At 45.3% G+C, this 14,063-nt stretch overlaps 1 protein-coding gene across 1 annotated transcript in view; it reads right to left on the bottom strand.

Moving 5' to 3' along the window:
• The window catches only part of TNFAIP8L3 (TNF alpha induced protein 8 like 3), a 124,634-nt gene extending 110,863 nt beyond the window's left edge, over positions 1–13,771 (bottom strand). Inside the window, exon 1 of the mRNA XM_040342675.1 lies at positions 13,544–13,771. Coding sequence (XP_040198609.1) covers positions 13,544–13,589 — 46 coding nt within the window. The 5' untranslated portion in view covers positions 13,590–13,771. The remainder of the gene's footprint in view (positions 1–13,543) is intronic.
• Between the last annotated feature and the right edge of the window lie 292 nt (positions 13,772–14,063).

The following is a 14,063-nucleotide window of genomic DNA, read 5'->3' as shown; positions in this document are numbered from 1 at the left end:
GTGTATATTTCAATGTTCTGTGTGCTGTGAGAGACCAGATATAGTGAATTCAGGGTCCTTGATTTAGCAATACTTTAAAGGGTATGTCAAGTCGAAAACTTTTATTTTATTTTTTAACTGGCCTTTAAGGATGAGCTCCGGCGTGTTCGCACAGTTCACGTGCAGAGCCCGCCAGGAAGTGGGCGCTGCGCTAATCACAGGCAGGGAGATATTGGGGGTTATTTACGAAAGGCAAATCCACTTTGCACTCCAAGTGCAAGCTACAAGTGCAAAATACACTTGAAAGTGCACTTGGAGGTGCAGTCACTGTAGATCTGAGGGGGACATGCAAGGAAAATAAAAAACAGCATTTTAGCTTGCATGTGATTGGATGATAAAGTCAGCAGAGCTTCCCCTCATTTCAGATCTACCCCTCAGGTTTACAGAAACTAAAGCTGACCATACACTGTGCAATTTTTAGCAGGTTCAATTTTTAGCAGGTTCCCAGTCAAAAACTTGCTTTGCAGGTGGCCCCATTGCCCTCCTACTTCTCAACATCCTTTAATTGAAAAACTGAAGGAGTCGGGTGGCAGATTTACAACCAAACAGTGCAGCTACTTTCAGTATTCTAACAGCCACAACTGGCAGCTGTTAGAATACAATTTCCCAGCAGAGGGGATTTGTTCATAAATGCTGTATTGTGTGGATGTAGGAATGCATTTGATTTAAAATGTGTTTTCTGTTCAGGCTGAAAAAAAAAAAAAAACCCTCAGTGTGGCTACCTATCTGTAACAACACGACTGCGGATAGCAAGGATTTCAATACACTTGCCTATGTTATGTGAGATTTCAGTACTGAGCCCCAGGCGTCACTCCACACAAACAGGAGTTTGGGGGGTTTCAACTTTAGCGGAGACGAATTGAAAGTGTATGTCCCTTTAAGATATTCTACAGCGACAGCCAACAGGCACAACAGTCAGTCCCAGGCAGTATATTAATAGTTAGCAAGCCAGAGTTAAATACAGTACTTCATAACGGCAATAAGTGAACAGGTAATTCTAAAGGAGTAGTTGTTACCTATCCGTTGTGCAGGGGATGAGTGTTTTTCCAGAGTATTGCAGCAGCAATGGGATTCTTCTATGGAGGGTGTCAGCAAGGAAGAACTCTGAGGCCCCGTACACACGGTCGGACAAAACCGATGTGACTGGTCTGACGGACCGTTTTCATCGGTTCACCGCTGAAGTGGCCTGATGGTCTGATGTGTGTACACACCGTCAGTCCAAAATCCGATCGGGTCAGAACGCGGTGACGTCAAACACACGACGTGCTGAATAAAACGAAGTTCAATGCTTCCAAGCATGCGTCGACTTGATTCTGAGCATGCGCGGGGTTTGAACCGATGCTTTTCTGAACTAACCATCGGTTTGGTCCGATGGGGAAGCGGTCCATCGGTTCGGTTTTGAAGCATGTTTTTAAATTTTGAACCGAAGGAAAACAGACCGATAGCCTAGACACACGGTCGGCTTGGTCCGATGAAAATGAATTTCGGTTCATTCTCATCGGTTCGGTCTGACCGTGTGTACGGGGCCTTAGGTTGTCCGCAGCGATGGCAGCCTGGACGTAGTGGAGGTCCTTGCTAGCCGGCTATAATGTTGCTGTGTGGCTTCATTCAGTATGGGGACCGTTGGTACCTTTATTGTAGCGTGGCCAGAACGGCTGACAATAATAGAACAAAGTTTCTATTGAATGGGAATGCCTTTATAGGCAGGTAACAGGTGTAGTGCATCAACACTGAATCCAGCGCAGCCATGAAGTGCGGCGCACTTCCACGTTCCAAGCTGGAACAACGCGCGCTGGGCGATGACGTCATTGCGCGGTCGCCGTAATGCGTTCCAGCATGGAATGCATTACGGCGATAGGAGCGCCTATTACACCATCACACAGGAAGTGAGAAAAAAATGCAACAGAGACAGCAATAAAAGTCTGACAAGGGATTTAGCCTTCCCCTGCACTACTAAGAAAAAAAAGATGTGCTTTTATATCTGTGACGGGAGGGCCCATGGAACCCAGAATACCATTCGGAAAAGGTTGGGAAACCCTTGTTTCAGCTCTCCATGCACCTAATATGTCTGTTACCCTGTGTCTATTAGGGGCACAGGGTGACTGAGAAAATATGACTTACTTAAAATGGGACAGTGATATTTAGCCACAATACCTCCCAGGATATATGTAAAGACTATTCTTGGTTTGTTTGATTCTGAACTCAACATGTTAGTTGAGAGAGCTGATCACATTGGCCTCTGTACAATGTAGGAGACAGGCTGACTCCTAGTGGAGCTCCTGCTATTGTGAGAATGTGTCCTGTGTTTATACTTATGATAATGTATAATCTACTGTGTGAAGCTCAGTGACAACAGGTCTGACCTGTAGTGAAATCCTGATTAATCCCAACAATGGCCAGGTGGGCATGGAGTCACATTAGTTAAAGGATCACTAAAGGAATTTTTTTTTTTTAGCTAAATAGCTTCCATTACCTTACTGCAGTCCTGGTTTCATGTTCCTATTGTTCGTTTTTGCTTTGAAAATGCTGTAATTCTGCTGTGATCTCCACACTTCCTGCTTGTCTGGCTCCTTATAACCACAGTACTGGGAGCTTTTCACGGTGGTCTAAGCTGTCATTACTGGGTGTCTAAAACTCCTCAGAACCAATCAGATTAATTTTAAAAACAAAACACTGCCCTGGATTTGTTTGTTTTTGTTCTTTGGGTCTCTTTACTTCACAGAAACATGAAACCAGTTTAAAACCGAAAGTGAAACTAGAGGTACATTATATGATTGAATTTAATCTATTTTTAATCATTTTTAAAAGGAATCAGTTAACTTTTATGTCTCTATACCCTGTAAACAGTAATTTCAGCAAAAAAAATGTTTTCCTTTAGTGACCATTTAATTAGCTCATATTAATTTATGTTTCTAGTTACAGGTGTATTGTTAGAGTTATACGAGCGGGAGGCTCTTCAACTATACATAAGACTGTATTCTTGTTCTAATAAACAGTTCATGGTGAGCAACCAAACGAGTATTGTCTTCTTTTGTGGTTGTTAGCAGTTGGAATATCTGATATCTATATTCAGACTGGAAGGGAACGGTATATGGCGGAAGCACTCAAGCGGAGTGTGGGACGTTTCGTTACAATATCTATTTGTGTTGCTTTAAGAACATTCCCCATACTCCCTCGCTGGAGAAAGCATTGTCACCATAACAGGAAGTAAGCGGAATCTCTCTAATAGAGCCAAAGATAGCAGTACAAACCTAACAGGGGTTCTAACCCTTTCCTACTCATCACAAGACATCATCCCCTTCATTCCCTTCTTGACAGGTTTCCTTTAATCCATCACACTGGATTGTATCAGTGAACATTCTGGCTATGAATTATATATTAGGCTTGTCTAGAAGACTATTTATAAGATTGTCAGACTACATAGATCACATATGTGTACATTGGTTAAGTGTTAATTGGACACAATAATGATTGAGTAAACCACAGAAGGTTTTTCACTAAACAGACCCCCTGGCAATCTCTCCCAGATAATTGTGACCCTACTGGATTTCCTGAGGATAATGCTGCTGAATAAACGACGTATGTGTGACATTGCTATGTAGTCCTGGTCCTTTTCCAGAAAAACAGAAGGAATGCTTATTGTTTATCTACAAATACTTCATTATTATTATTATTATTATTATACAGGTTTTAGCATTGTACTGTACAATGCCTCGTATCCTCAATCAGTGTTAACTGTCTTAAAATACAGATCATTACCAGGAAAACACAATGCAGACATCTACAGTTGTGCTTAAAAGTTTGCATACCCTGGTAGAAATTGTGACATTTTGGCATTACTATTGAAAATATGACGGATAATGCGAAAAAAAAAAAAAAAAACAAAAAAAAAAATGGTCTTTTATTTAAGGATAGCAATCACATGAAGCCATTTATTATCACATCGTTTTTTTGGATCCTTTTTAAATCATAATGGTAACAGAAATAACCTAAATGATCCTGATAAAAAGTTTATATACCTTGAAATATTTGGCCTTGGTACAGACACAGAAGGTGGCACACACAGGTTAAAATGGCAATTAAAAGGTTAATTTCCCACATTTGTGTCTTTTTAAATCACAATTAGTGTCTGTGTATAAATAGTAGGGATGCACCGAAATTTCGGCCGCCGAAACATATCGGCCGAAAATGGTGTTTTCCCCACTATGCCGAAACAGAAAATCTTGCCGATAATGGTGCCGAAAAAGGGGCGGGGTCATCCCGCTGGGTGACGTCGTGTATTGTCCCGACGCGCCCCTCACAGTCTCCCCTGCTCCTTCTCACTCCAGCGCGGCTCTCACACACAGACGTGCACCGCAGCTGCGCCTGGCTCTGTTTCTTCCGGGTCCTCCCCTCTGCTCTGCTTTGCTAAACCTAAAAGTTTCTCCGCCCGGGAGTGTTCCTTCCCTCCAGCTGCCTGTAATGTGTACTCGCCCCGGCCCAGAGCTAGTGCGGGCAGTGAGGTCTGCTTGCGATGAGGTTTCCTCCGGAGCCCTATGGGGGGGGGGGGGTGTCAGTCACACAGGCGAGACGCCCAGAGCTGGTGTGATAAGGAGTGCTTGTGTCCGGTGCCCTGAGCTGGTCTGATAAGGGGGGTGGGGGGCACAGTGGCTGCATTTGATGGGGCACAAGTGGCTGCTTATGATGGCCACAGTGGCAGCATTTGATGAGGGCACAGGTGGCTGCATTTGATGGGGCACAAGTGGCGGCATTTGATGGGGCACAAGTGGCGGCATTTGATGGGGCACAAGTGGCTGCATTTGATGGGGCACAAGTGGCGGCATTTGACGGGCACAAGTGGCTGCATTTGATGGGGCACAAGTGGCTGCATTTGATGGGGCACAAGTGGCTGCATTTGATGGGGCACAAGTGGCTGCATTTGATGGGCAAAGTGGCGGCATTTGATGGGCACAGTGGCAGCATTTGATGGGACACATCTCTGCTGAGAGCTGTCATTGGTTGCTAGGACTGCCAGCATGCTAGCAACCAATTACATCATGTCCCCCCCCCCCCCCCCCTGCGGAGTGCTTCTCCTTTTCAGCTACTGTTTTCTGCTTGCCAACTACAGGGCCTTGTAGCAACACGACTTGTTGTCGGCAGGTCACAGCATCTTGCCTGCGGCCATAAGATCCCGTCCAGCAAGCAGCACACCGTGACAGCAGGTCAGTTCCAAAATCAAATTAATCAGAATTTCAGGGGGGGGGGGATGACACCATGTTTTACCGCACCAGGTGACACCAACCCTAGTGACGCCACTGTTCCTCCCCCTTTCTCATGTCGGCATGTCTGCAGCACAGGACAGGAGAGAAGAAAGCTAGGCCGGGGGGAAAAAGAGAAAACTCAGAAAAAATCATGTACAGTACTACAGGAGACATGGAAATAGAAAGAGGACTGTGCTGGGGGAACTAATAGCCCCAGCACCACCAGATAGAGCCACACTGTACCCGCACCACCATTTTATTTAAAATTAATACTGTCATTTTTGGTATGGGTCATTTTCGGTTTCAGTTTCGGTTTCGGCCTGACATTTTTTTTTATTTCGGTTTCGTTTCGGTTCTGAAATTTCCATTTCGGTGCACCTCTAATAAATAGTCAATGAGTTTGTTAGCTATCCCTTTGAAGCACTAAGCAGGCTAGACACAAGTCATGGGGAGGTATAAAAGAACAGTCAAAAGACCTGTGTAACGAAATCTTGAGGAAATGACTAGGGAAAAGAAGGGAATTATATCCCACGATTATAAATCAAGATCCCAAGTGACGAGAACATGGAAAATGTAACATTATAAGATATATGAATGTGTATGTATGTATGTATGTATTTATAAAATGTATATAAAATTTAATAACAAGAGATTGAAAACAAAAGACATGCGTAACAAGGTAATGAAATGTTATAAAAAGATATCCAAAGCCTTGAAGATGCCAGTCAGTACTGTTTAATCACTAGTTAAGAAGTGGAAAATTTGGGTCTCTTTTGATACCAAGCCCACGGGAGTCACTCCACTTCCCATCCCCCCGCTGCCTTCTGGGAAACACACTGGTCCCAGGAGACAGTGGGGACCACTGGGAACGTGCCGCGCTACTCGAGCATGCGCAGTAGGGAACTGGGCAGGGAAGCTGCAAGGCTTCACTTCCTGATTCCCTCGCCAAGGATGGCGGCGGGGGCAGGAGAGAGAGACGAGCGATTGCTTGTCTTCTGCTGCCGACATCGTGGGCACCCTGGACAGGCAAGTGTCCATTTATTAAAAGTCAGCAGCTGCAGTATTTGTAGCTGCTGGCTTTTAACATTTTTTTTTTCCGTGGGACCTCCGCTTTAAGGAGCACAATTCAACGATACTTGAACAAAACAGCTGCATCATTGAGCTGCCAGAAGAAAGACTTTACTGCACCAATGCCACAAAAAAGTCCTATGAGGCATGTCAAGGTGTTGTTGGGCATATTGCAGCCAAGCTTTTTTGTGGAACTTGTGCAGTAAAGGCTTCTTTCTGGCACCCCGACCATGCAGCTCTTTTTTGTTCAAGTATCATCATATTGTGTTCCTTAAAATTAACCACACCGTCTTTTTCCAGAGCAGCCTGTATTTCTCTTGAGGTTACCTGTAGATTTTTCTTTGTATCCCATACAGTTCCTTTGGCTGTTGTGGCTGAAATTATTCTTGATCTATCTAAACTTGACTTGGTATTCAGAGATCCCCAAAATTTCCACTTTTTATTAATTGATTGAATAGTACTGATTGGCATATATTAAAGGCTTTGCATATCTTTGTAAAGTTTTGTTGCCTTGTTACGCAGGTCTTTTGACTGTTCTTTTCTGCCTCCTCATGGCTCAGTGTCTAGCCTGCTTAGTGCATCCATGTGATAGCTAACAAACTCATTGGACCATTTATACACAGACACTAGTTGTGGGAAGTTAACCTTCAATTGTAAAATTTTAACAGGTGTGTGCCACCTTTTGTGTCTGTACCAAGGCCAAACATTCCAGGGTATGTAAACTTTTTTATCAGGATCATTTAGGTGATTTCTGTTACCAGTATGATTTAAAAAGGATGCAAAAAAACATGTAATAATAAATGGCTTCATGTGATTTCTACCCTTAAATAAAAAGAGACAGTTTTTGGCATGATCAGTCATATTTTCAATTTCACAATTTCTGCCAGGGTATGCAAACTTTTGAGCACAACGGTACTTTCAATATCCTTCCAACAAGACAAGAACCCATCGCTCTAGGCAATTATCCCATGATTACAACTCCTGCTAATCAAGGCACAGGCACTGCAAGTAGCATAGAAGAACCAAGAAAAAGCTGGACAGCCGCACTCCAATGCAACACCTTTGTTGAAGTCAGATAAAATCCAAGCAAGCAGTCACATAGGTATGCGACAAGTAACTAACGCGTTTCACGCCACAGGTGGATGCTTAATCAGAGCCAAAAGTGAATCAGGTTGTTCCCCTGTATATGTAGGAGTCACCTCCCCTTTAAAAAGATAATTAATTGGAAAGGGCCACCTACATACACGGTAGGAAAACCAGTTACCAGAACATAATGCAGAACATCGGAGGCGGTATCAGAATATATCGTGGTATGACACAGAATGAAATAAAGTGACATGAAATGACGATTGTTCAAATAACGATTTGTCCAAAAATTGCCAAAACAATCATAAAAAAACATTGAAGTAAAGTAAAAAAAAACTCCCTATAAAATGAAACGATTATAAAAATAACATGGAACCACCGAAGAATAATAATAATAATATTATTATTATTAAAATTAACAAAAACCTTGTGTAAAACACTGTCAAAAAAAGACAGAACCTCCAGCAGACCATCTAACAAAATAGGAAGCCCAGACAACTAAAAAGGGGGAAGGAAAATACTGTCGAGCACATTACACTACATTATCGAATACCCAAAGGTTGTAAAGCATGCACACATTGAAATGTGGATGACTGTGACATGGAGTGTGTCATCAGCAAAATTATACTGGGACACATTAAATTGAATTAGACCAAGAAATAGAATCTAAATAAAAATTACTGTCAGAGTCGCAATCATAATCAGAAGACCCTCAAACGCCGCGCTCAAAATAATCTACACTGGAAAACAAAAGATGAAGGGGAGGCGACTCCTACATATACGGGGGAAAACCTGATTCACATCAACTATGATTAAGCACCCATCTGTGGCATGAAACGCGTTAGCTCTGGTCCTGTACCCATGTGACTGCTCCGATTTTATTTGACTTCAATAAAGGAGTTGCATTGGAGTGCGGCCGTCCAGCTTTTTCTCGGTTCTTCTATGTACAGTTTCACAGATTTTACAGAGCTTTTACTAAATTAAATAATGTCTATCGATCAAAGTTTACTTCCCCCCCCTGCATATCACCCAGTGAAGACCTCTTTAAAATTGTGGAAACTCTTCAAGACTTATTATATATCAGCTCGATCAATCTTCATTTTAGAGCAAGGGTCTCCAAACTTTTTAAATTACATAATGCTAGTGGTCAGTAGGAGGAGGAACAGCCACCTGATGTTGGAGTTGGTGGGAGAAACAGCGACCCACCCGTGGTGCGGGCGGGTGGGTGAAACAGCGACCCACCCGTGGTGCGGGCTGGTGGGAGAAACAGCAACCCACACCTGGTGCGGGCTGGTGGGAGAAACAGCGACCCACCCCTGGTGCGGGCGGGTGGGAGAAACAGAGACCCACCCCTGGTACGGGCGGGTGGGAGAAACAGAGACCCACCCGTGGTGCGGGCGGGTGGGAGAAACAGGGACCCACCCGTGGTGTGGGGGCGGGTGGGAGAAACAGGGACCCACCTGTGGTACGGGCGGGTGGGAGAAACAGCGACCCACCCGTGGTGCGGGTGGGTGGTTGAAACAGGGACCCCCCCGTGGTGCGGGCGGGTGGGAGAAACAGGGACCCGCCCGTGGTGTGGGCTGGTGGGAGAAACTGCGACCCGCCCCTGGTGTGGGTGGGAGAAACTGTGCTAGCGGGGGCATGGGGATTTCTATGTCCACCTCCATCAAAAGGTCAGGGGAGGAACAACCCCCCTTACAGCGATGGCCAGTGGGAGGAATACCCCCCCTTTACAGCCCTGGCCAGTGGGAGGAATACCCCTCCTTTACAGCCCTGGCCAGTGGGAGGAATACCCCTCCTTTACAGCCGCGGCCAGTGGAAGGAATACCCCCCCTTTACAGCAGCGGCCAGTGGGAGGAATACCCCCCCTTTACAGCCGCGGCCAGTGGGAGGAATACCCCCCCCCTTTACAGCGACGGCCAGTGGGAGGAATACCCCCCCCTTTACAGCCGCAGCCAGTGGGAGGAATACCCCCCTTTACAGCCGCGGCCAGTGGGAGGAATACCCCCCCTTTACAGCCGCAGCCAGTGGGAGGAATACCCCCCCTTTACAGCCGCAGCCAGTGGGAGGAATACCCCCCCTTTACAGCCGCAGCCAGTGGGAGGAATACCCCCCCTTTACAGCCGCAGCCAGTGGGAGGAATACCCCCCTTTACAGCCGTGGCCAGTGGGAGGAATACCCCCCTTTACAGCCGTGGCCAGTGGGAGGAATACCCCCCTTTACAGCCGTGGCCAGTGGGAGGAATGCCCTCCCTTTACAGCCGTGGCCAGTGGGAGGAATGCCCCACATGCTGAGGGCCATGTTAACTTCCTGCTGGGCAGTTAGAGGGGAAAGGGGAGTGAGAGAGAGCAGCAAAACTGCAGCTCAGCCACCTATTTTTACCGCCCACAGTGACCCGAGAACATTGGATCCAGAACCATGTATACGCCATCAGATTGAAGGTCAACCACTCACAGCTCATGGAACCCCTATCAACATCTGGAGGAACCGTAGGGATTCTTTGCACACCTTGATAAGAATGACTGTCCTACGCTCTCTGAAACCAAAATATGACGGTATTATTGTCTCTCACTGTATTATTATTACAGTTTTCAAACCTTTTTATGCCATCTTGTGGAATGACCCCACTCCTGACATCAGACTGAACTAGAAGGGATGTGGCACCCATCAAACAAGGTCTTCTTTTACTTTTCCCTAAGCCGATACTTTGTGCCAGAACAAAAATAAATAAAAAAAGGGCACAAAAAGAGAAACGTTTAAATCAAATAAGTGCTATGAAGCTGCACGGAAACATATGGCGTTAGGTTTTAAACACAATTTATTTGATTTATTGTGTTCTAGCGTCGCTGCTCTATGCCGGAGCTCTGTCCAAGTATCCTGTGCCAAGGCTGCATGGAATACACTTTTGTATGGTGTGTGGGCTACGTCTACGGGTCAGCAAAACCACAAATTGTATTAACCCAAGATTGTCTCAATTTAATCAGCTGGGAATAAATAAAGTAAATGGATAGAGAGCAAGTTAAACACCGTACAACAGTCAGGAGAGCCAACTGAGAGATCGGAAATACAACTAAACCAACACACTTGTGAAAAGAACTTGGGTGTCCGTATGAGGCAGGCTCTGCTGAATAATGGTGGAATTACTTATGGAGATATAGAGAGATAGAGATAGATAGTTGGGTGGATAAGCAGATAGATAGAAATCAAATTTGTTTCCTTGGAGGAAGTTTGTCAGCGGAGTGACGGGTTCCTTATCAATAAGAAACAGGCCAGCATCCTGCTAGGCATGCAAAATAAATTCTCCCAGATTTGGACCCCATGGATACAATATGTTCATCTGTAACACTGTCCATGGATTTCTGGAACTCATTATAATAGTCTAGAATTGGGGTGCTGGCTTTGGGCATTCCTGACGCTCATTCCCCCTCCCCCTTACCCCGCCCCTCTTTGCCACCTTCCTACCTTGGATATCCTTCCTTTCCCTTTCATTCTTTCCTATTTCCTTGTTGCAGATCATGATGTTTATTCAGATTTGATCTGCTTATTCTTTTGTGTCCTTCAACAAATTTCCCTAACTCATTAATACCTAGTCTAACTTGTAAGCTACAAGTTTTATTAGTATGCCATTTATACTGTTGGATGCTTTTACATTCTCTGCAGCTATGTTCTGGCTGTCTAATAACTTCTTGGCAATTTCAAAGAGTTCCTTTATGCCATGTTTTGTACCTTAAATTTTTTTAATAAAAGTCTATTGAAAGTGAAAAGAGAACGAGAGAGAAAGAAAGAAAGAGCGAGAACTAGAGAGAGAACGAGAGAACTAGAGAGAGAACGAGAGAACGAGAGAGAGAACGAGAGAACGAGAGAACGAGAGAGAGAACGAGAGAGAGAACGAGAGAGAGAACGAGAGAGAGAACGAGAGAACTAGAGAGAGAACGAGAGAACTAGAGAGAGAACGAGAGAACTAGAGAGAGAACGAGAGAACTAGAGAGAGAACGAGAGAACTAGAGAGAGAACAAGAGAACTAGAGAGAGAACGAGAGAACTAGAGAGAGAACGAGAGAACGAGAGAGAGAACGAGAGAACGAGAGAGAGAACTAGAACGAGAGAACGAGAGAGAGAACGAGAGAGAGAACGAGAGAGAGAACGAGAGAGAGAACGAGAGAACTAGAGAGAGAACGAGAGAACTAGAGAGAGAACGAGAGAACTAGAGAGAGAACGAGAGAACTAGAGAGAGAACGAGAGAACTAGAGAGAGAACAAGAGAACTAGAGAGAGAGAAAGAGAACTAGTGAGAGAGAAAACAAGAGAACAAGAGAGAACGAGAGAGAGAGAACGAGAGAACTAAAGAGAGAGAGAGAGAGAGAACGAGAGAACGAGAGAACGAGAGAACGAGAAAGAGAGAGAGAGAGAGAGAGAGAGAGAGGACGAGAGAACTAGAGAGAACTAGAACGAGAGAACTAGAGAGAGAGAGAGATAACTAGAGAACTAGAGAGAGAACTAGAGAGAGAACTAGAGAGAGAACGAGAGAGAGAGAGAGAGAGAGAGCGAGAGAGAGAGAGAACGAGAGAGAAAAAAAGAGAACTAGAGAACGAGAGAGAGAGAGAGAGAGAGAGGGGGAGAGAGAGAGAGAGAGAGAGAGAGAGAGAGAGAGAGAGAGAGAGAGAGAGAGAACTAGAGAGAGAGAACGAGAGAACTAGAGAGAGAGAGAGAGAGAGAGAGAGAGAGAGAGAGAGAGAGAGAGAGAGAGAGAACAAGAAAACGAGAGAGAGAGAGAGAACAAGAGAACTAGAGAGAGAGAGAGAGAGAGAGAGAGAGAGAGAGAGAGAGAGAGAGAGAGAGAACTAGAGAGAGCGAGAGAAACGAGAGAACACAAGAAAACATGAGGAAGAAGAGAGAAGAAAAGTAAGAAAGAAGAAGAGAAGACATAGATAGAAAGCGCAATAAATAGATAAGATAGCTAGTGAGAGAGACAGAATGTGGGAGAGCACAAATAAATATAGTAAAATACAGAAAAGGAACAAACAAAAAAAGTCTTTTTTTTTTAATTTTTTTTACATATATTTGTTTTTACATCTTTTTTTTGTCTGATCATAGATATGTGTCCCCCCCCCCAACCATATACAGGATAGATATGTGTCCCCCCCAACCATATACAGGATAGATATGTGTCCCCCCCAACCATATACAGAATAGATATGTCCCCCCCCCCCCAACGATATACAGAATAGATGTGTCCCCCCAACCATATACAGAATAGATATGTGTCCCCCCCAACCATATACAGAATAGATATGTGCCCCCCCAACCATATACAGAATAGATATGTGCCCCCCAACCATATACAGAATAGATATGTGTCCCCCCCAACCATATACAGAATAGATATGTGCCCCCCCCCCAACGATATACAGAATAGATATGTGTCCCCCCCAACCATATACAGAATAGATATGTGTCCCCCCCAACCATATACAGAATAGATATGTGCCCCCCCCCAACGATATACAGAATAGATATGTGTCCCCCCCAACCATATACAGAATAGATATGTATCCCCCCCAACCATATACAGAATAGATATGTGTCCCCCCCAACCATATACAGAATAGATATGTGCCCCCCCCCCCAACGATATACAGAAAAGATATGTGTCCCCCCAACCATATTTGAATCCATTTACAGAATATATATAAAAATCGTTGGTTCCTCCATACACTTCTTACTGATCTACTTTTCTTCTGATCAGATTTTCCATCCAGATTGATGAGAACAATGTCAATGAAATCACGTTGTTTCTCAATCAATAACACAGTTCTGTGTCTTATGAATAATTGATGGGCGGGATGGATCCCCCAGGTGAGGCCGATCACACAGGTGTAGTGGTGAGTATGTGATGAGTGTATGGAGTTCGTTCCCTGAGCGGATATACACCGAGCAATCCCTCTCCGTACAGCCCAGACCCGCCGGGTCCCACTTGTAGAGCTCAGGCTCCGGTCCCCTCTCTCTCTCCCGGTACAAGTAGTGAGAAGTGAAGTGTGGGTCCCGCCCATGTTAGTGAGTATAGTGGGGGGCCCCGGTACAGAGTGGGGGCTCGGAGAAGTTCTGTCATTACCTGGTGACAGCTCCCCCTCGCTGAGATCCCCGGAGTCCGTGTCCATGGCTGGGGGTCCGACTGCTCCCTTGGCTCACTCCCCGGCTGCTCTCTGCTGGTGACACCGCTGAGCTCCGCCGCCTCTGGCTCCGGGTGAGCTGTGCGGATCCGCATCTCCGAAGCTTCCCAGCGATCCAGACAAGGGAGCGAGCCGAGACCAATCAAAATGCGGAGTTTGTCCCCGCCTCGACGTCATAACCAATGAGAAGAGCTTTTTATCCTCATGGCAGCAGCAGCAGCAACAGCAAAGCGTCTGTTCCCTGCCTGCAGAATCCGAGATAGGAGAGTGTTGTACATAGGAATGGGGACCAGCCACACTGTACATAGGAATGGGGACCAGCCACACTGTACATAGGATGGGGGACCAGCCACACTGTACATAGGATGGGGGACCAGCCACACTGTATATAGGAATGGGGACCAGCCACACTGTACATAGGATGGGGGACCAGCCACACTGTACATAGGATGGGGGACCAGC

Source organism: Rana temporaria, chromosome 3 (assembly GCF_905171775.1).
Source record: "Rana temporaria chromosome 3, aRanTem1.1, whole genome shotgun sequence".
NCBI lineage: Eukaryota > Metazoa > Chordata > Amphibia > Anura > Ranidae > Rana > Rana temporaria.
This window is presented reverse-complemented; position numbering and strand designations above follow the sequence as displayed.